Source organism: Bufo gargarizans, chromosome 3 (genome assembly GCF_014858855.1).
Source record: "Bufo gargarizans isolate SCDJY-AF-19 chromosome 3, ASM1485885v1, whole genome shotgun sequence".
In the NCBI taxonomy this organism is placed as follows: Eukaryota; Metazoa; Chordata; class Amphibia; order Anura; family Bufonidae; genus Bufo; species Bufo gargarizans.
This window is the reverse complement of record NC_058082.1, coordinates 295,396,860-295,420,770: the sequence shown is the minus strand read 5'-3', so window position 1 is coordinate 295,420,770 and position 23,911 is coordinate 295,396,860. Positions and strand designations below refer to the sequence as shown.

The following is a 23,911-nucleotide window of genomic DNA, read 5'->3' as shown; positions in this document are numbered from 1 at the left end:
ATGAGGGTTCCCATTCCTCATCCGACTGGGTCAGAAGCCTGTAGGCCTCTTCAGAAGAATACCCCCTGTTTGACATTTGGGCTACTAAATTTAGGGGTATTCCCTGAGACTACCCAAGAAAAAAAAGCAAGCCTGTCTTACAAATTGGAGGCTAGCGAAGTACCGGAGGCCGCTGCAGTTGATAAAAAATATCAAAACAGATTTTTTTATCGCCGCAGCACGTGTAAAGTGATTGTGCAGTGATCAAAAAAAAATATTTTTTTGTCACTGCGGCGGACGTGGGTGAGGCCTGATCGGGCAAACACTGCGTTTTGGGTGGAGGGCGAACTAAGGTGACACTAATACTATTATAGATCTGACTGTGATCAGTTTTGATCACTTACAGATACTATAAAAGTACAAAAGCTGATTAGCGATACGCTAATCAGCAAATAAGTGACTGCGGTGCGGTGGGCTGGGCGCTAAACGATCGCTAAACTACCTAACCAAGGGGCCTAAACTATCCCTAAAACCAGTGAAAAAAAAGTGACAGTTTACACTGATCACTTTTTTCACTTTCACTAGTGATTGACAGGGGCAAGAAGGGGTGATCAAGGGGTTAATTGGGGTGCAGGGGGTGATCTGGGGCTATGTGTAGTGTTTGGTGCTACTCACTGTGAAGCCTGCTCCTCTGCTGGAACCAACCGACGAAAAGGACCAGCAGAGGAGCAGGGAAGCCATTTATCACATCATATTTACTAATATGATGTGTTAGATGGCTTCTGATTTGTGATTTTAAAAATCACCAGCCTGCCAGCCATGATCATTGGCTGGCAGGCTGGTGACGTGACCCCCCTCTAACTTTTGCCTGCCCGCGATGCGCATGCGTGGCCCGGCTAATCGCGTCATCTCGCGTCTCGCGAGATGACGCGTATATGCGTGACTCTGCGCAGAGCTGCCGCCTCCGGACCGCGATCCTGCGTTAGGCGGTCCGGAGGCGGTTAAAGGGGTTGTCCCACGAAAGATATTCTACAGTTTTCAAACCAGCACCTGGATCTGAATACTTTTGTAATTGCATGTAATTAAAAATTTAGTATAGCCTCTGAGTTATTCAATAAAATGTATCTGTATAGCGCCACCTGCTGTTTGTTTTTATTCCTTTTTCTTTGACCTGCTCACTGAGAAGGCCGCACATGCTCAGTTTTATCTTCAATTGCCCCCTGAGCTGTGATAGGGAGAGAATGTACACGCCCCCTGAGCTGCAGCAGAAAAGACACTCCCTTGAGATGTCAGCTTGCTATAAATCTAGCAGAGCAATGAACGGGGAGATCTCTGGATCCATGTGAGGTGGAGGGCTGGTTCTAGCTTTGTTAGAAAGAGATTGTCATATACTGTATGATGTCTGATTGACATTTTATACATGAATCATGTGATAACCCCTTTAATTGTACTGTCATGTTGTCTGAAACGTCTGGTAAAATACAACTCCCAGCATTTCGTTTGACAGTGGGAGTTGTAGTTTCACAGTAGATGGAGATGCAAGAATATTCTTTAATAAATAACTCAACAACCTGCTCTTAATATCTTAAGCGATTTTATTAGGAAGTAATAAGTTAATTTCTATATTGTAGATATTAAAACATTGTTACCTCATAGATGAAAGAAAAACTATTCCCTATATTTCTAAAGTCTCAAAATTGAAGAATTTTCTACTGTGCTTGACACCAGCTACTATCTATCTTTTCCATGCATTTCCTGTCCTAAGGTTGTACCTCCTGTAGGACAGCAGGCTCTTGTCTATTCCTCATGCTCCTCGTTCATTGTGCTTCTATATGGCTTTTCAGAGCAGCGAGGACACTTTGGGACCTGTGGACTTCTGAATGGTGAGTCTTCGGTCTTACTGCCATCATTGTCTGTTAGCATTCTACTTCTTGTAGTTTACAGCCAGTCCTCCCTAGTGGATACTCTCTGTTAAATCTTCATTGGGAGATGGCGGCGCATCCTGGTTTTCTGCCAGATTCAGCTTTTGGCTAAGTAATCTTTGTTAAGGATGTATAAGAATAGTTATGTTTGTGCAATATTAGTTTGTGAGTATTCTTTACTTTCTATTTGTTTGTAACCCTCATTTTTTACATCCATCACCCTGTCCCTAAAGGATTTGTGTTAGATGCAATATTCAGCTTTATTTTTATCTTTCTTTTACCGCTTATATCAAAGGGGTTGTCCAAGATTTTGATATTGATGACCTGTCCTCAAATTAGACCCCACCAATCTGATATTGATTAACATCCTGCATCCCAACCAGTCAGCTGTTACCTTGTAGCCGGAAGTTGGAGCAGAGCTACATAGCATTATCCAGTGTATAGTGTACAGAGCAGGTAACTGCAGCGTTGCTCGCACTGAAATAAATGGGAGCAGCACTGCAGTTACCAGCTCCATCCACTACACAGTGGATGGAGCTGTGTAGTTCTGTTGCTGGATACAAGGTAACAGCTGATTGGCCAGAGTGAGGGTCTCGGGCCCCTCCGATTTAATATTGATGGCCTATCCTGAGGACAGGTCTTGCACCATCAGAACTGGTTGGACAGTGTCAGATTTTGTAGTGACTGTTAAACACCCAGTTGTCCAACTGTGCATACATTTCTATGGGGGGGAAACTGTAAAGAACAAGAGATGATGCTCCAGAATTGTTATTTCATGGGGAATGCAAAAATGCATCAAAACAGACAAATCAGGGTTTGTGACAAATTCTCTTTAACCCCTTAACGATCACCCACTGTCTTGATAGCCCATCAGGGCCTCAGTCTGCAATTATATCTTTCAGCATCGGTGCAGTTAAGGGGATTAACGGCGGCTGGAGCGCTCCTGCGCTAAAAACTAGCAGATAGTTACAGCCTCTGTTCTAAGCGTAGGCTCCACTTCACAGCTAGGGTCGGAGGAAGCTCTGATCTTGGCTGTTAACCTTTTAACTGCAGCGGTACATACCGCATCATTTTACCATTTTATCATTTACCAGTGACCTGTTCAGCGGCTGGGGGAGTGACATACAGTCAGCCCTGAGGACCTATGAAGGACCCCCGGCCTGTCTGCATCATGCACGCATTAGATAAAAAAAAAATATATATACTGATATTAGGTATTCACATGACCATGGGACCTGAAGTTGATTTCGAGTTAGAGAAACTGAATAGCTTGCTGTGCTACACTGTTTCCGTAGCTCCAATGCACTGTAGTGGGAGCTACTGAAAGAGCACAGCGCCGCCCCGCTCCGCTGTTTCTCCTAGCTAGTCCCATCTCGCCATAGTAACGGCAAGATGGAACAACCCCTTTAAGGCTTTTTCAGGCCTGGTCATTAAGGGGTTAACTAAGTTCTGCATGATATAGCTTTTTTTTTTATGTAATAAAGTATTTTTCACTCTAAAGTGTATTTTCCTCAGTTACTCTAGCTCCCATTTCTATCTTACAAAAGTGAGGAAAAGTGGCAGTGTGTCTTTCAGTCCGATCGCTAACGCTAATGAACATTTCCATTATGGAAGCGGTCATCAGCACGGAGGCGCAGGGATCGGTGAGTGAAGCGCTGAGCTGGATCTACTCACCCTCCCTAGTCTTTTTCTGGGTTACGCTCTGCACTGTGTCCTGACTGCGTACAGAGTCAGGATGTAGTACATGGAGGTGCGCAATATAACCTGATGCTGCCTGCGACATCAGGTCACAGTGCAACGCAAGCCGGAAGACTAGGGAGGGTGAGTGAGTGGCAGCTCCATCTGGAGCAATCGAGGTAAGTTTATTTAATTATTTATTTTTAAACATCTGCTCTGAGGTCTGATCAGCAGCCGGGCCCCTGCTGTATCTGCCAGCATCGGTGAAAGCACCGATGCCGGCAGATTAACCCCCTGTATGCCGTGGTCACGCTGACCGCGGCATACAGGGGGTTTGCGGCAGCTTGTATATCCCCATCGGGTCCCCGTGCTGCAATGACGGGGACGCAATGGTTGCTATGGCAGCCCTGATGCCTTGAACAGGTATCGGGACTGCCAGCTACGGATGCCGAGGAGATCAAGCCCCAGGGCTCGGTCTTCTAGGCAACTGTTAGGCCCCTTTCACACGGGGCGAGAATTCCCCGGGTGCAATGCTTGAGGTGAACGCATTGCACCTGCTCTGAATCCGGACCCATTCACTTCAATGGGGCTGTGTACATGAGCGGTGATTTTTACGCATAACTTGTGCGTTGCGTGAAAATCGCAGCAAGCTCTATATTGTGCGTTTTCCATAAAAGTGAATGGGGCTGCGTGAAAATCGCAAGCATCCGCAAGCAAGTGCGGACGCGGTGCAATTTTCACGCATGGTTGCTAGGAGACGATCAGGATGGGGACCCGATCTGTATTATTTTCCCTTAAAACATGGGAAAATAATAGCATTATTAATACAGAATGCTTAGTAAAATGTCCATTGAGGGGTTAAAAATAATAAATTTAACTCACCCCATCCACTTGATCGCGTAGCAGATCGCCTCTTCTTTCTACTTTCTCCAGGACCTGGTTAAAGGACCTTTGAGACGTCACTGCGCTCATCACATGGTCCATCACAAAAAGTGTAATACCAAGCGATCAAAAAGTCATATGCGCCCTAAAATAGTACCAATCAAACCGTCATCTCATACCAAAACACATGAGCCCCTACATAAGACAGTCGCAAAAAAAACTATGGCTTTCAGAATATGGAGACACTAAAAAAAAATAAAAAAAAAATTTGGAATACCTTGAGGGGTGTAGTTTCTAAAATGGGGTCATTTTTTGGTAGTTTCTATTATATAAGGCCTCTTTCAATCGACCGTATGGCTTTTTCAGTATTTTGCGGTCCGTTTTTCATGGATCTGTTGTTCTGTTTTTTATTTCCGTTTCTGTTCCGTTTTTCCCTATGGCATATACAGTATACAGTAATTACATAGAAATAATTGGGCTGGCCATAACATTTTCAATAGATGGTTCTGCAGAAGCGGAACAGATACCGAAGACATACGGATGCATTTTGTTTGCGGACCCATTGACTTGAATGGAGCCACGGAACGTGATTTGTGGGCAATAATAGGACATGTTCTATTTTTCAATGGAACGGAAATGGAATGCATACGGAGTACATTCCATTTATTTTGCGGAACCATTGAAATGAATGGTTCCGTATACGGAACGCAAAAAACGGCCCGTAAACAAGAAAAAAAAGGCCTAAACCTCACAAAGTGACTTCTGACCTAAGCTGGTCATTAAAAAGTGGGTTTTGGAAAGTTTCAGAAAAATTTCTAGATTTGCTTCTAAACTTCTAAGCCTTCTAACGTCCCCCAAAAATAAATTGGCATTCACAAAATGATCCAAACATGAAGTAGAAATATGGGGAATGTAAAGTTATTACTATCTACTGTATTATAAAAGTAGAGAAATTGAAATTTGGAAATTTGCAACTTTTTCCAAATTTATGGTTAAATTTGGTATTTTTTTATGAATAAAAATTACATTTTTTGACTCAATTTTACCACTGTCATGAAGTACAATATGTGATAAGAATGGCCTGGATAAGTAAAAGAGTTTTAAAGTTATCACCACATAAAGTGACACTGGTCAGATTTGCTAAAAATGGCCTGGGCCCTTAAGGGGTTAATGGAGGTTGGATGGTCTGATGGGAGGGCTGATCTGAGGCTGGTGAAGCTTGGGGGTCTGAGAGTTTGACCTAAAGCTGATGGAGTTTGGGGGTCTGATATGAGGTCTTAGTTGCCGTCCTATCATTCCTTAGGACAGTGAGATGTGTCCTGATATCAGCAGATCATGTGACACTAACCACTCCCCTTGTTCTTGCCATTGACACTTTCCTACCTCCTGCATTACAAGACTCCAATGCAGGACATAACCTACAGCAGGGATCAGCAACCTCCGGCACTCCAGCTGCTGCGAAACTACAACTCCCAGCATGCAAACTTACTCTGCTGTTCTTGTAACTCCCACAGAAGTGAAAGGAGGATTCTGGGAGTTGTAGTTTCAGAACAGCAGGTATGTTGGAGGTTGCTGATCCCTGACCTACAGCAACTGGAAATGATAATAGATTTGCCAATGGTAGGCTAATGACTTTAGAAAAAGGCAGTTTGGATAAATGGCAGTATTTGGGAAAAGTGATATAACTGTGATATCTGTTGGGCGAGATACATTTATATTAGTGAACCAATCCTTTTAACCCTCTAATTCTTAAAAAAATCTGAGGGCTTTAATACTATATTTGTAAAAAATATAAATAAAAAATGCGTGAGCTGAGCTATGTAAACCTAGCACCAGTGCTCCAGTTTGTACATGGGACCTCCCCAATGTCAGATTGGGAACTTAAAGTGTCCCTGGAAAAAAAACCTAAAAGTGGCCCCAAGTTGTAGGTGAGTTTGAACTGAAAAGCAGGGCAACACAAGTAGGCAGGGCCAGCAATGCCACAGTACAGCACAAAATAATGCCCCGGCAAACCCAAATACCACAGTGCATCAGGATGATGATGCCGTTGACTTCAGGAGGGACCTGTAGCTGCTGGCCAAGTGCACATGTACCTGGTGCTCCTAGCATTAATGAATGCTGTGAGCATCAGATCGTTATGTACCTGGCCAGCGCCTGTGAGGAGGGCTCAGGTGGCCCACTGGGCATCGGCCTACCAGGACATTTCTCTGTAGGGTACATGGCCAGTCTACCCCGGGACCTCCCCCTCACAGTGCAATGTACGGAGCCTTAGCAATGTAGGCAGGGGGTCATGTATGGAAATGTGCAGTGCTTACTTCAGTGGACACCATAGACTCCTTTTTTACAAACATACTATTGCGCTGCCTTCATGTTCTTCAAGAATAGGAAAGATACAACAATAGGGAAAGAAAATGGGGACCTAATGGGTGCTATATGATCAAATATTCCTGATTATCGGAAGTTGTGGAGATATTAATGAAAGTACTTAATATATATTTACTTAATTAGGGAGCCTTAAGTAAGACAATGCTATTAAAATATATACGATCACTTTGCTTTTAGAGGTGTCTTCGCATTAACAAAATGGGAAAAGGGAGGTCATTGTGTTGTAAAATGTAAAGGCAAAATGAAGCAGAGTTAATTCCTTAATCTTCTCTGTCTGCCTTGCAGCTTCTTTGTGTATTTAGAAATAAGGAAGATGGATGAAGTAATGTATGTGCTGTCATAAAGTGTTTCTTTACAGTTACATTTAAGGATGTAATAGCTGAAAGTCTGCAAGATGAACACTAGATGGCGCTATCATTCTTTCATAGTGTATGCACTTGACTGTAATTGCTTTAGAATCTCCAGGAGCATTGTAAGATGCCAGCTCAGTAAAAGTGCAGTTCTTCTTTGGGGTAAAACTTCCCTGCCATTACAACCATATATGATCTGGGATCTAAAGGGTATTTTGTTTATTAGCGAAAAGCACAGGACATTGCTTCTTGTCTCTCATAGACATACACTGTATGTAAATCAGATTCTATAATCCCCTGACCTTTTCCATGCTGTATGAAAATATCAGAAGCACAAAAACGTCAGGCAGTGTAGATCATTTTATGTCACAGGTTAAGGCCTCATGCACACGGACGTTGTTTGGGTCCGCATCCGAGCCGCCATTTTGGCAGCTCGGATGCGGACCCATTCACTTCAATGGGGCCGCAAAAGAAGCGGACAGCACTCTGTATGCTGTCCGCATCCGTGGCTCCGTTCTGCGGCCCCGCAAAAAAATAAATAACATATCCTATTCTTGTACGCGCTTTACTGACAAGAATAGGCATTTATATTGAACGCTGTCCGTGCCGTTCCGCAAATTGCGGAACACGCACGAACGCCACCCGTGTTTTGCGGATCCATGGTTTGAGGACTGCAAAACACACCACGGTCGTGTGCATGAGATCTAAGGGAAAGGGAAAACACCAAATACACACTGTGGCAAACCTAGCCACTTCAGTATATCAAAGACTGGGTTCATGTGTTAATTTTACACTCTACAAGACTGAGGGCATTCATTCATATGCTAGTTTCACGAACAGATGTGTATGCCACACATCCCCTCCCCTCAGCCTGGGCGATAACCCCATTAACATTGTATCCATTGTGTTCTATGGAACAATACCCCCAGAAAATGATACATTCTCTAATCACAAACTGGTTACAGGCCAGCCTCCCCTCAGCCTGAGGGATAACCCAATGGACATTGTAGCCATTGTGTTTCTACTGAACAGCCAGACAAATGCTCAGCAGGTCATTGATTACTTTTTGTCTTACAAGTAATGAACCATAAGGGAATAGCATTGCAGGTTAAGTTTTCCACAGAGTCCACCAGGGGAAACCCCCCGGAATGCCATTATGGAAACCCCTTGCATGGGGACTTGTATATAAACGGTTACATTACAATAAGGGTCCATTCACACATCCGCAATTCTGTTCTGCATTTTGCGGAACGGAATTGCGGACCCATTCATTTCTATGGGGCCGCACAATGTGTGGCCCGGATCCAGAAATGCGGACCCGCACTTCCGGGTCTGCATTTCCGTTCCCCCAAAAAATAGAACATGCCCTATTCTTGTCCGCAATTGCGGACAAGAATAGGCATATTCTATTAGTGCCGGCAATGTGCGGTCCACAAAATGCCGATCCGCAAAACACACACGGATGTGTGAATGGACCCTAAAAGAGTTGTTGTTGACTCCCAAACTGTGTGTCAGCCAGTTCTTGGGAAAAGGGGATTATACTTACGCTACCTGTATCTTGTATGCGGGATAATACTACCAGCGGAGATACCGTGGATTATACTATTACTCTGCTACAATTGGTGGCAAGCGACGGGATTCAAACCTCACAGCAAAACAGCGGTTCGTTGAAACAGCCATTTGTATAAAAACCGGAGTTCAGGAATATGTTCGGCTATACGAACGGGCGGTGAATGGAGACGAACTATGTCGCACTGAAACGACCTACACTAAAAGAACTGTTGGAAGCAAGGGGTAAAATAGCTAGCAATAAGCTACCCATATTGCCGAACTCATGGAGGGAAACCGAGCAAATAATACGGCACCTCCACCACAGAGGGAAGAAACATTGGAAAGAATAATGGCAGATTTACAGGAGTATATCATGGCCAGGCAGCTACAAAACAGGCCGGCGATCCAGAGAGGGGTCACCAGCACCATCCAGCATCACCCAGGGAAAAAGTGATATTCCCTATCAAGCATTTTGAAATTACGCTGATACAGAGGACGACATTGACGGATATCTACAGGACTTTGAAAGATTGTGCCAGCTGCATGATATCAGTCCCACAGATCTGGTACTCCTGCTTGCCAGTAGATTATCTGGCTGCGCAGCAGAGGCGTACCGTGCAGGTGAGGATAGCAGAGACTACCAGAAGTTGAAACAGGTCATTCTAGCACGTTATGCCATTACCCCCGAGGCATGCAGACGTAATTTCAGGGAACTTAAGCAGGAAAAGGATTCTCATGCAGAATGGGCTCACCGCTTACACAGAGCTGCCATGGGGTGGATACAAGCGACCCAAGCCACTACCCTGGAGGACCTACTACAACTGGTCCTCCCAGAACAATTCTTCAAGGGGCTGGCACCAGAGGTGCAAGACTGGGTAAGGGATCGAAAGCCCCGTACCCTACACGACACTGCCAAGCTAGCAGACGAGCACCAAGACACGAGGCGATACCAACGTCCACCCCCCCCTCCCCTCCCCCACTTATTCTTCAGACCTGCTTTACCCCTTCATGAAGTCTTGGCTCATGTTTGGGGGATGGGATAACTACACTATTGGGGATTGCTATATCACAATACTCCCCTGAGTATAACCTCTTGTAAGAGCTTGCTCCTGGTTCCTGCTCTCTGGATTTAGGAGAGGTTCACCTACTGGAAGCTGAAGCCCGGTCTTGGGTCCAGCGTAGGTGGAGGACGGCGAGACCCCAACAAAGCTGCGGTGGTTTGTGGGGTCAGTGGTGGTTACGATGTCAAGTGGATTGCTTGGAGCCCTCAGGAAGCACTAGGAGCATTCATCAATGGAGGTACCCAGTCGGGGTGATCCAGATCCAGGAGATCCATTACACACACCACAACGAATAGACAACAAGCTAGGCCTCAAAAGCTAAGGAAGAGGGATGGTGACCTAGTAATTCCTAGGCCTTTCCCTAACTCCTGCCAGTATGAGCAGATCCTGATGGTGGAAATACTCATACACCGGATACCTAAAGCCCTGCCAAAACTGACAAGCCCTAGGATAGGTAGCAGGGGATGGGACAGCTGGTTCCTTCCAGAATGAAGGAACCTGCGTCTCCCTGAGGCCTAGAAACAACACACACCAGATAATAAGAAACAGTGAAGGCAACAAGTACTTAGCTTAGAGATGTAAGGAGAAGCAGGAGATCCAAGACAAACCAGCACTAGCAACACCAAGCAGAAACTATCAACCTGCATGGTCAGCAGTGTGATGCGGATCTAAATAGAGCCTCATCACTGATAACGAGCGGCACCTGAGGAGAGGTGAGATCCTGCCAAACAACAACATACATAGAGGAAAACAGAGAGACCTGTCAGATAGCCTCACGTGCAGCAAGTCTATGCGATCTTCTCACCTCTCTCACAGGAGGGGCCATGACATTTTATCCCTATAGAGGTTCCAATTATTACTCCAACTTCTCAATTTTATGGGAAGACCACCATAACAGCCATCTTTTTTGGTATTTCTTATGTCCCATACATTTCTTTATTGGCAAGTTTTTATATATTTTACTAAAGCAGAATGGGAAGGTAGAAAACAATCAGTACCCTGGAGCCAAACTTCATGTTTTTGTCTGACCATCTTACAGTTCCAATGACAATAAAAAGTACTTGTGATTTATCACAAGTAGTGATGTCTTCTCCTTTACTGTTTCTACTTGATCACACTCTGATGACTAACATTTATGACATATCCATAGCATTTTAGAAATACCTTATCTTATCTTAGACCATGTCTGGTGGCTGATACCCTATAAACTGAATCTGGCATTTTAATAACTCAGGCAGCACTCGTAAATGTGCTAAAATGACAAAAGAATCTATGCTCACCCCTTCTCTCTTATGCTTCTTTCAGCATGCGCTGGGGTCCTCCTTGCCACTGGCATCATCTTCCTGGCTGCAGAGGAGACATAGGCCACTGTGCAGCAAATCTGTGGCCTCAGCAGTACATGGGACATCATTGCTGAGCGATTGGTTGCAGCAGTGACATGTGTGCATGGAATATCACCTCTGCAGCCTGGAAGATGATGCCAGTGTCAGGGAGGAGCTGGGCGCATGCCGCAGCCAGCAAAGCAAACACTAGTGGGGAGGCAGTGCAGGAAAAAGCAGGGGAAAAAAGTTTGCATTTAACTTGGAGACCCCTTTAAACATGCCGGCTCCCTGCATCTTCACTGCGCCTGCGCCAATTACGGCGCAGGGAGTGGTCCGACAGTCTCTGCGCCGAATACAGAAGCACACGGCGCAGGCGTGATAATTCGGCCGAGATGGAGAGAAGTAGGCTGTCAATCTAGAGGAGAGGGGCGGGCTGGAGGGACGCGCTGGGCGGCAGAAATAGTGAGTAGATGGAGCCTCTAGGTGCTGAAAAGACGCCCCCCATAGCACCTAGAGGCTCATTTGCATATCAATAAAACAACGTTTTTAAGCTTAACCGCTCCAGACAAAGGTAATACATGAACATGGTTAGGTACTGTAACGGAACGCCTGGCACCCCGACCGGGTACCTCCGTCGATAGATGCTCCTAGTGCTTTCCGAGGACTCCAAGCACTCCACTTGACACCGTACGCCCTGCAGACCCCACGAACCGCCGCAGCTTGGTTGGGGTCTCACCGTCCTCCACCCACGCTGGACCTACGACAAGGCTCCAGGCTCCAGTGGGTGAACCTCTCCTACAGCCAGAGAGCAGGAACAGCTCTTACAAGAGCTAGTAGTTATGCCAGGGGAGTATAGCAAATCTTCAGCGTATAGCAATCCCCCAGTTTTGATCAGTTATCCAAACACCAGTCTCAACATGATGAAGGATAAAACAGGAACACTTTATTGAGGGCTACTCGCCCGTATTTATGCAGGTCCATATCTGGTGGACACGCCCCCAGGGGACCAGAATGGAGACTGCGACACACCAAACAGATACAGCACATCCCCACAATGCATCATGGTTTCCTCCTCTCTGCCCCAGAGACAACCGAGGGATAATCCAATTATCTCTCAGGACAAAGGGGAGATCGCCAATACACATGTGGGGACAACAGGACAGGAATCACCAGTTAAACACACAATGTCACACCCTCCCAGCAACCACAGACATTTAACATATTCCCAGATAGCTCAAGTCTGAGTGCATATCATTAGGTGAATGGCACTCAGACCACACGAATACAATTAAACTAGCCATCTGGGTGCCCTCACATAACAAAATACAATTCCAAAGACAGATTTAAGCTGTGCGGCCGGCCTGTCTTCTTTAAAGTTAGTATATGGGCCATAATCCTGAGGCAGGAGGCTGGCAACCAGCCCCCTCCAAAACACTGTGGCGAGGTTGGTTTCGTCACAGGTACAGCAGACACTAGCAGATCGCTAGTGTCAGACAGCTAAAGTATGTTTCTACCACCGAAAATCTGGTGTTAGAAACCCTTTAATAATGTGCATGCGCAGGCCCGGCTGGGACTGGCGCTTGAGAACTGACCAGGAGGGCGGGCCAGAGGACTGCAAGGGGAGCAGTTACCTGTACTGTACTTTTTTCAGGATCTTTATGTGGGACAGACACTAGAGATGTAATATTTTAATGGAGGGCAAATGTTCTATAACTCTATCTGAGCGGTCTAAAACACTCCCTTTAAACATACTGAAAAGGATACATAGAGTTGCTCAGTTCTTCCAGCTGAAATAAAAGAAATGTAGTGTTTGTTAGACACTTTAGTTCCCAATCAAATACAAATCAAATAAACATAACTGATATAACAATAGTCTTACACATATTTTTATACATATGTTCATTATTAATACAAACTGGATTCCAAAAAAGTTGGGATACTATACAAATCGTGAATAAAAACTGAATGCAATGATGTGGAGGTGCCAACTTCTAATATTTTATTCAGAATAGAACATAAATCACGGAACAAAAGTTTAAACTGAGAAAATGTACAATTTTAAGGGAAAAATATGTTGAATCAGAATTTCATGATGTCAACAAATCCCCCAAAAGTTGGGACAAGGCCATTTTCACCACTGTGTGGCATCTCCCCTTCTTCTTACAACACTCAACAGACGTCTGGGGACCGAGGAGACCAGTTTCTCAAGTTTAGAAATAGGAATGCTCTCCTATTCTTGTCTAATACAGGCCTCTAACTGTTCAATCGTCTTGGGCCTTCTTTGTTGCACCTTCCTCTTTATGATGCGCCAAATGTTCTCTATAGGTGAAAGATCTGGACTACAGACTGGCCATTTCAGTACCCGGATCCTTCTCCTACGCAGCCATGATGTTGTGATTGATGCAGAATGTGGTCTGGCATTATCTTGTTGAAAAATGCAGGGTCTTCCCTGAAAGAGATGACGTCTGGATGGGAGCATATGTTCTTCTAGAACCTGAATATATTTTTCTGCATTGATGGTGCCTTTCCAGACAAGCAAGCTGCCCATGCCACACGCACTCATGCAACCCCATACCATCAGAGAGGCTTCTGAACTGAGCGTTGATAACAACTTGGGTTGTCCTTGTCCTCTTTGGTCCGGATGACATGGCGTCCCAGATTTCCAAAAATAACTTTGAATCGTGACTCGTCTGACCACAGAACAGTCTTCCATTTTTCCACACTCCATTTTAAATGATCCCTGGCCCAGTGAAAACGCCTGAGCTTGTGGATCTTGCTTAGAAATGGCTTCTTCTTTGCACTGTAGAGTTTCAGCTGGCAACGGCGGATGGCACGGTGGATTGTGTTCACTGACAATGGTTTCTGGAAGTATTCCTGAGCCCATTCTGTGATTTCCTTTACAGTAGCATTCCTGTTTGTGGTGCAGTGTCGTTTAAGGGCCCGGAGATCACAGGAATCCAGTATGGTTTTACGGCCTTGACCCTTACGCACAGAGATTGTTCCAGATTCTCAGAATCTTCGGATGATGTTATGCACAGTTGATGATGATAGATGCAAAGTCTTTGCAATTTTTCGCTGGGTAACACCTTTCTGATATTGCTCCACCATCTTTCTGTGCAACATTGTGGGAATTGGTGATCCTCTACCCATCTTGGCTTCTGAGAGACACTGCCACTCTGAGAAGCTCTTTTTATACCCAATCATGTTGCCAATTGACCTAATTAGTGTTAATTGGTCTTCCAGCTCTTCGTTATGCTAAAATTTACTTTTTCCAGCCTCTTATTGCTACTTGTCCCAACTTTTTGGGGATTTGTTGACACCGTGAAAATTTGAATCAACGTATTTTTCCTTTAAAATGATACATTTACTCGGATTAAACGTTTGATCTGTCATCTACGTTCTCTTACAAATAAAATATTGACATTTCCCATCTCCACATCATTGCATTCAGTTTTTATTCACAATTTGTTTAGTGTCCCAACTTTTTGGGAATCCGGTTTGTAATTATAAAATACACTCACCTAAAGAATTATTAGGAACACCTGTTCTATTTCTCATTAATGCGATTATCTAGTCAACCAATCACATGGCAGTTGCTTCAATGCATGTAGGGTTGTGGTCCTGGTCAAGACAATCTCCTGAACTCCAAACTGAATGTCAGAATGGGAAAGAAAGGTGATTTAAGCAATATTGAGCGTGGCATGGTTGTTGGTGCCAGACGGGCCGGTCTGAGTATTTCACAATCTGCTCAGTTACTGGGATTTTCACGCACAACCATTTCTAGGGTTTACAAAGAATGGTGTGAAAAGGGAAAAACATCCAGTATGCGGCAGTCCTGTGGGCGGAAAAATGCCTTGTTGATGCTAGAGGTCAGAGGAGAATGGGCCAACTGATTCAAGCTGATAGAAGAGCAACATTGACTGAAATAACCACTCGTTACAACCGAGGTATGCAGCAAAGCATTTGCGAAGCCACAACGCGCAGGACCTTGAAGCGGATGGGCTACAACAGCAGAAGACCCCACCGAGTACCACTCATCTCCACTACAAATAGGAAAAAGAGGCCACAATTTGCACGAGCTCACCAAAATTGGACTGTTGAAGACTGGAAAAATGTTGCCTGGTCTGATGAGTCTCGATTTCTGTTGAGACATTCAAATAGTAGAGTCCGAATTTGGCGTAAACAGAATGAGAACATGTATCCATCATGCCTTGTTACCACTGTGCAGGCTGGTGGTGGTGGTGGTGTAATGGTGTGGGGGATGTTTTCTGGGCACACTTTAGGCCCCTTAGTGCCAATTGGCCATCGTTTAAATGCCACAGGCTACCTGAGCATTGTTTCTGACCATGTCCATCCCTTCATGACCACCATGTACCCATCCTCTGATGGCTACTTCCGGCAGGATAATGCACCATGTCACAAAGCTCGAATCATTTCAAATTGGTTTCTTGAACATGACAATGAGTTCACTGTACTAAAATGGCCCCCACAGTCACCAGATCTCAACCCAATAGAGCATCTTTGGGATGTGGTGGAACGGAAGCTTCGTGCCCTGGATGTGCATCCCTCAAATCTCCATCAACTGCAAGATGCTATCCTATCAATATGGGCCAACATTTCTAAAGAATGCTATCAGCACCTTGTTGAATCAATGCCACGTAGCATTAAGGCAGTTCTGAAGGCAAAAGGGGGTCTAACACTGTATTAGTATGGTGTTCCTAATAATTCTTTAGGTGAGTGTGTATACAGTACAACTAACATACAGGAGATCAGTAAGGTGACCATGACTTATTTTATTATTTTACACCATAACCTTTAAAAGACAAAATACATTTGTGAGACAACCCCTTTAGTATAGAAGTATGTAACTTTAAAGGGGTTGTGCCCTTTGGGGGGATTTTGGCCCCCATTCTTGGGCAGACTTGAGTAGGGAAGCATACTTACCTGCTTCTCAGCAGATTATGGAAACCCAAAAGTCAGTATCTCAGAAAATTATATAAGCCCAATTAAAAAATGATTTTTAATACAGAAATGTTGGCCTACTGAAAAGTATGTACAGTATATGCACTCAATACTTGGTCAGGGCTCCTTTTGCATTAATTTTTAGCATCATTGGGGTGTGGCATGGAGGTAAGCAGCCTGTGGCACTGCTGAGGTGTTATGGAAGCCCACGTTGCTTTGATAGCTGCCTTCTGCTGGTCTGCATTGTTGGGTCTGGTGCTCTCATCTTCTTCTTGACAATACCAAACCAAAAGATGACATGGCTACCCAAACCATCACTGATTGAGGAAACTTCACACTGTGGACCTCAAGCACTTCACTCTTTCTCTAGACTCTGGGGCCTTGATTTCCAAATCAAATGCAAAATTTACATCTGAAAACAGGACTTTGGACCACTGCGCAACAGTCTAGTCCTTTTTCTCCTTAGCCCAGATAAGACACTTTTGACGTTGTGTCTGGGTCATGAGTGCTTGACACAAGGAATGTGACAGTTGTAGCTGATGTCCTTGATACATCTGTATTTGTGGTGGCTCTTGAAGCAGCCGCAATCGCAGTCCACTCCTTGTGAATCTCCCCAAAATTCTTAATGACCTTTTTTGACAGTCCTTTCAAGGCTATGATTATCCCTGTTGCTTGTGCAGCTTTTTCTACCACACTTTTTCCTTCCACTCAACTTTTCTTTAGCATGCTTGGATACAGCACTCTGTGAACAGCCAGCTTCTTTAGCAATTACTTTTTTGTGGCATACCCTCCTTGTGAAGGGTGTCATTGACTGTCTTCTGGACAACTGTCAAGTCTTCCTATGATTGTGTAGCTTACTGAACCAGACTGAGGACAATTTAAAGGCTTAGGAAATGTTTGCAGGTGTTTTCTGTTGATTAGCTGATTACAGTGTGACACCATGAGTCTACAATATTAAACTGTTTCACAATATTGTAATTTTCTGAGATACTGACTCTTTATTCTAACTCCTTTTCATTAGCTGTAAGCCATAATCATCAACATTAAAATAAATGCCTGAAATAGATCACTCTGTGTGTAATGAATCTACAGTATATAATATATGATAGATAGACAGACAGTACTGTAAAATTGAAACAAGGCAGCACTCCGGTCTTAGTTAAGGAAAGTGGATCCTTTATTACACCCATTGTAACGTTTCAGCTCATCTCAATGGAGCCTTTGTCAGGCAGTGATAACAGTGCTCCAAACAGATATATATAGGTAAGTGCCAAAGTGTACATGATTAGAAATTGATGAGGTCAATCAATAAATAAGCATGATTATAAACGTGTAAATATAGTAATTCTCATTAACCCCTTAGGGACCGGGCTCATTTTCACCTTAAAGGGGTATTCCCATCATCATGATCATATTGCATTTAATTATATACCCCCCAGTGAACATTTGACTAAATATATAGCATTAAAAAAAACTACTGTTCTCTCTAAAATTCAATTCTCCTACTCCATCGTTTATATTCGCTGGCCATGGATACGGCCACCACTCGCCTGCTGCATCCATTGGCCGCGCTTGCGCAGATGTTTCCCTGGTGATCCAGTGGCTGGCCTCTCATTCTGTGAGCGCGCACGTCGCCAGAAGGAAAAGGCGTAGGGGGGAGGGGAATGTTGTCCTATCAGCGGAGGAGGAGGGGAGCTGTCCGGGCTTTCAGCGTTCAGCAGCGCAGCCCGGATCTCCTCAGTGAATGGTGAGGAGATCGGGGCTGCGCTGCTGTGTATAATAACTGTGCCAGCCTCCCTCCTCCCCCCCTTCTTCAATTTCAGGATGGCCGAGTATTGGTTAAAAATTTCATTCTTGGGGCGAAATCATTGGTTGGCAGTGCGCCCTCCCCCTCCTCCCCCCATCATTGGTGGCAGTGGAAGTTCCGATCGGAGTCCCAGCAGTGTAATGCTGGGGCTCCGATCGGTTACCATGGCAGCCAGGACGCTACTGAAGTCCTAGCTGCCATAGTCATTTACTCTGCAGCAATATACTTACCTGCACTGTGGCCGCCCGGCGCTCCTTCTTCTTGTAACTCAGAAGTCTGTGCGGCGCATTGCTATAAGCATAAGCAATGCGCCGCACAGACCGGTGAGTTACAAGAAGAATGAGCGTCGGGCGGCCACAGCGCAGGTAAGTATATGGAAGCACTTTGGGGGCTGACGGAGGCATATGGGGTCTGATGGAGGCACTTGGGGGACTAATGGAGGGACATGGGGGGCTGATGGAAGCACATGGGGGGCTGATGGAGGCATATGGGGGGCTGATGGAGGCACTTGGGGGGCTGATGGAGGTATATGGGGGCTTATGGAGGCATATGGGGGGCTTACGGAGGCATATGGGGGCTGATGAGGCACTTGGGGGTCTGATGGAGGCACTTGGGGGTCTGATGGAGGCATATGAGGGACTGATGGAGGCACTTGGGCTGATGGAGGCATATGAGGGGCTGATGGAGGCATATGAGGGGCTGATGGAGGCATATGGGGGGCTGATGGAGGCATATGGGGGGCTGATGGAGGCACTTGGGCTGATGGAGGCATATGTGGGGCTTATGGAGGCATATGGGGGCTGATAGAGGCACTTGGGCTAATGGAGGCATATGGGGGGCTTATGGAGGCACTTGGGCTTATGGAGGCATATGGGGGACTATGGAGGCATATGGGGGCTGATGGAGGCATTTGGGGGGCTGATGGAGGCACTTGGGCTGATGGAGGAATATGGGGGCTGATGGAGGCATATGGGGGGCTGATGGAGGCATATGGGGGGTTTATGGAGGCATTTGGGCTGATGGAGGCATTTGGGGGGCTGATGGAGGCATTTGGGGGGCTGATGGAGGCACTTGGGCTAATGGAGGAATATGGGGGCTGATGGAGGCATATGGGGGGCTGATGGAGGCATATGGGTGCTTATGGAGGCATTTGGGCTGATGGAGGCATTTGGGGGCTGATGGAGGCACTTGGGCTGATGAAGGCATATGGGGAGCTGATGGAGGCACTTGGGCTGATGGAGGCATATGGGGGGCTGTTGGAGGCACGTGGGCTGATGGGGGGCTTATGGAGGCATATAGGGGGCTGATGAAGGCATATGGGGGCTGATGGAGGCATATGGGGGCTGATGGAGGCATATGGGGGGCTGATGGAGGCACTTGGGCTTATGGAGGCATATGGGGGACTCATGGAGGCATTTGGGGGGCTGATGGAGGCAATTGGTCTGATGGAGGCATATGGGGGCTGATGGAGGCATATGGGGGGCTGATGAAGGCACTTGAGCTGATGGAGGCATATGGGGGCTGATGGAGGCATATGGGGGCTGATGGAGGCACTTGGGCTGATGGAGGCATATGGGGGGCTGATGGAGGCATATGGGGGCTGTTGGAGGCATATGGGGGGCTGATGGAGGCACTTGGGGGGCTGATGGAGGCACTTGGGGGCTGATGAAGGTATATGGGGGGCTGATGGAGGCATATGGGGGGCTGATGGAGGCATATGGGGGGCTGATGGAGGCATATGGGGGGCTGATGGAGGCATATGGGGGGCTAATGGAGGCATATGGGGGGCTAATGGAGGCATATGGGGGGCTGATGAAGGCACTTGGGCTGATGGAGGCATATGGGGGGGCATATGGGGGCTGATGTAGGTACGTGGGGGCTGATGAAGGTATATGAGGGGCTTATGGAGGCATATGGGGGGCTGATGGAGGCATATGGGGGGCTGATAGAGGCATATGGGGGGCTGATGGAGGCATAAGGGGGGCTGACGGAGGCACATGGGCTGATGAAGGCATATGGGGGGCTGATGGAGGCATATGGGGGGCTGATGGAGGCATTTGGAGGGCTAATAGAGGCACTTGGGCTGATGGAGGCATATGGGGGGCTGATGGAGGCACTTGGGCTAATGGAGGCATATGGGGGGCTGATAGAGGCATATGGGGGGCTTATGGAGGCATATGGGGGGCTGATGGAGGCATATGGGGGCTGATGGAGGCACTTGGGCTGATGGAGGAATATGGGGGCTGATGGAGGCATATGGGGGGCTGATGGAGGCATATGGGGGGCTGATGGAGGCATATGGGGGGCTTATGGAGGCATTTGGGCTGATGGAGGCATTTGGGGGGCTGATGGAGGCACTTGGGCTGATGGAGGCATATAAGGGGCTGATGGAGGCACTTGGGCTGATGGAGGCATATGGGGGGCTGATGGAGGCATGTGGGCTGATGGGGGGCTTATGGAGGCATATGGGGGGCTGATGAAGGCATATGGGGGCTGATGGAGGCATATGGGGGGCTGATGGAGGCACTTGGGCCGATGGAGGCATATGGGGCTGATGGAGGCACTTGGTCTGATGGAGGCATATGGGGTGCTGATGGAGGCATATGGGGGGCTGATGGAGGCACTTGGGCTGATGGAGGCATATGGGGGGCTGATGGAGGCATATGGGGGCTGATGGAGGCACTTGGGCTGATAAAGGCATATGGGGGCTGATGGAGGCATATGGGGGGCTGATGGAGGCATATGGGGGGCTGATGGAGGCACTTGGGCTGATGGAGGCATATGGGGGACTCATGGAGGCATTTGGGGGGCTGATGGAGGCAATTGGTCTGATGGAGGCATATGGGGGCTGATGGAGGCATATGGGGGGCTGATGGAGGCACTTGAGCTGATGGAGGCATATGGGGGCTGATGGAGGCATATGGGGGGCTGATGGAGGCACTTGGGCTGATGGAGGCATATGGGGGGCTGATGGAGGCTGATGGGGGGCTGATGGAGGCACTTGGGCTGATGGAGGCATATGGGGGGCTGATGGAGGCATATGGGGGCTGATGGAGGCACTTGGGCTGATAAAGGCATATGGGGGCTGATGGAGGCATATGGGGGGCTGATGGAGGCATATGGGGGGCTGATGGAGGCACTTGGGCTGATGGAGGCATATGGGGGACTCATGGAGGCATTTGGGGGGCTGATGGAGGCAATTGGTCTGATGGAGGCATATGGGGGCTGATGGAGGCAGATGGGGGGCTGATGGAGGCACTTGAGCTGATGGAGGCATATGGGGGCTGATGGAGGCATATGGGGGGCTGATGGAGGCACTTGGGCTGATGGAGGCATATGGGGGGCTGATGGAGGCTGATGGGGGCATATGGGGGGCTGATGGAGGCACTTGGGGGGCTGATGAAGGTATATGGGGGGCTTATGGAGGCATATGGGGGGCTGATGGAGGCACTTGGGCTGATGGAGGCATATGGGGGGCTGATGGAGGCATATGGGGGGCTGATGGAGGCATATGGGGGGCTAATGGAGGCATATGGGGGGCTAATGGAGGCATATGGGGGGCTGATGGAGGCACTTGGGCTGATGGAGGCATATGGGGGGGCATATAGGGGCTGATGTAGGTACGTGGGGGCTGATGAAGGTATATGAGGGGCTTATGGAGGCATATGGGGGGCTGATGGAGGCATATGGGGGGCTGATAGAGGCATATGGGGGGCTGATGGAGGCATATGGGGGCTGACGGAGGCACTTGGGCTAATGGAGGCATATGGGGGGCTGATAGAGGCATATGGGGGGCTGATGGAGGCATATGGGGGGCTGATGGAGGCATTGGGGGGCTGATGGAGGCACTTGGGCTGATGGAGGAATATGGGGGCTGATGGAGGCATATGGGGGGCTGATGGAGGCATATGGGGGGCTTATGGAGGCATTTGGGCTGATGGAGGCATTTGGGGGGCTGATGGAGGCATATAAGGGGCTGATGGAGGCACTTGGGCTGATGGAGGCATATGGGGGGCTGATGGAGGCACGTGGGCTGATGGGGGGCTTATGGAGGCATATGGGGGGCTGATGAAGGCATATGGGGGGCTGATGGAGGCATATGGGGGGCTGTTGGAGGCATATTGGGGGCTGATGGAGGCACTTGGGCCGATGGAGGCATATGGGGGCTGATGGAGGCACTTGGTCTGATGGAGGCATATGGGGTGCTGATGGAGGCATATGGGGGGCTGATGGAGGCACTTGGGCTGATGGAGGCATATGGGGGGCTGATGGAGGCATATGGGGGCTGATGGAGGCACTTGGGCTGATAAAGGCATATGGGGGCTGATGGAGGCATATGGGGGGCTGATGGAGGCATATGGGGGCTGATGGATGTAGCAGAGCTGAATATGCTGATGTTCAGCCATAGTTCTAATGGGGAATGGAATGGACAAATGTAGCAGAGCTGTATATGTTGTGTATCAGCATCAATGCTGATGGAAGAGAGAATCAGATGTAGGAGAGCTGAATATGCTGATGTTCAGCCACAGTTCTAATGGGGAATGGAATAGACAAATGTAGCAGTGCTGTATATGTGGTGTGTCAGCATCAATGCTGATGGAAGAGAGTATCAGATGTAGCATAGCTGTATATGAGACTGTTCAGCCACAGTGCTGGTTGAAGAGATAAACAGTCAAATGTAGTAGGGCTGTATATGAAGCTTTTCAGACACAGTGCTAGTGGAGGAGTAGAATAAAGATGTAGCAGAGCTGTATATGAAGCTTTTCAGACACAGTGCTAGTGGTGGAGTAGAATAAAGATGTAGCAACGCTGTATAGGAAGCCATTCAGCCAAAGTGATGTTAGGGGACTAGAGAAGACACATGTAGCTGAGCTGTATATGCATCTATAAAGATACATAGTGTAAGGTTTATACACAACTGGAGTACAGCTGTAATGGAAAAATATCTGCATCAGTGCTGGTGGGTGGGGGTTGGTCATGTTTTATGGGAGACAAAAGCAAAGATTATAAGTCTACTAGCTGACAAGCTTTTGAGCTAATGTATATTATGGAATTATATTTTTTTATTTAAAAAAATGTGTTTGTAAGAGATCAGACAGCGATTTTGTGTGTAAGGGTCCATTCACACGTCCGTGGTGTGTTGCGGACCTGCAAATTGCGGATCCGCAACACAACTGGCCGGCACCCCCTATAGAAATGCCTATTTTTGTCCGCAGCTGCGGACAAGAATAGGACATGTTCTATCCTTTGCGGAGCTGTGGAACGGAAGATTGAGGCCACGCTCCATTAATGCGGACAGCACACTGTGTGCTGTCGGAATCCATTCCGTCCCCATAGAGAATGAATGGGTCCGCACCTGTTCCGCAAAATTGCGGAACGGATGTGGACCCATTTGCGGACGTGTGAATGGACCCTAAAACTGTGCCGAACAGCCACATGTTCCTGTACACTGAGCTCACTTATCACAGCTCTCTGATTCCCCAGCAGGGGGAGGGGCCTCAGACACTGCAGGCTGCCAGACTGATGAGTCATACTCTTCACATGAACTAGCACGCAAGGACTGAGTTCTCAGTGTGAGGTCATAAGGAGGTGTGGCCGGCCTTCACTCTAGCTGCCTAAGCCCACCCAGCTTTAGAAGCCTCAAACCAGGAAGTGAATTCTGCTGTAACTGCAGCTCAGGCTGATTTAGCAAGATGGGAATACCCCTTTAAGGACCAGGCCATTTTTGCTAATCTGACCAGTGTCACTTTATGTGGTGATAACTTTAAAACGCTATGACTTATCCAGGCCATTCTGAGATAGTTTTTTTGTCACATATTGTACTTCATGACACTGGTAAAATGGAGTCAAAAAAATTCATTTTTATTTATAAAAAAAATACCAAATTTACCAAAAATGTTGAAAAATTAGCAAGTTTCAATTTCTCTACTTCTATAATACATAGTAATACCCACAAAAATAGTTATTGCTTTACATTCCCCATATGTCTACTTGTTTGGATCATTTTGGGAAT

General features: G+C 47.0%; 1 protein-coding gene across 1 annotated transcript in view; it reads right to left on the bottom strand.

Moving 5' to 3' along the window:
- Positions 1-1,573: 1,573 nt before the first annotated feature.
- Positions 1,574-23,911, bottom strand: part of CCDC28B (coiled-coil domain containing 28B) — a 53,889-nt gene continuing 31,551 nt past the window's right edge. The window contains exons 5-6 of the mRNA XM_044287366.1: positions 12,894-12,916; positions 1,574-2,009 (exon numbers count right to left, since the gene is read on the bottom strand). Coding sequence (XP_044143301.1) covers positions 1,934-2,009; positions 12,894-12,916 — 99 coding nt within the window. The 3' untranslated portion in view covers positions 1,574-1,933. The remainder of the gene's footprint in view (positions 2,010-12,893; positions 12,917-23,911) is intronic.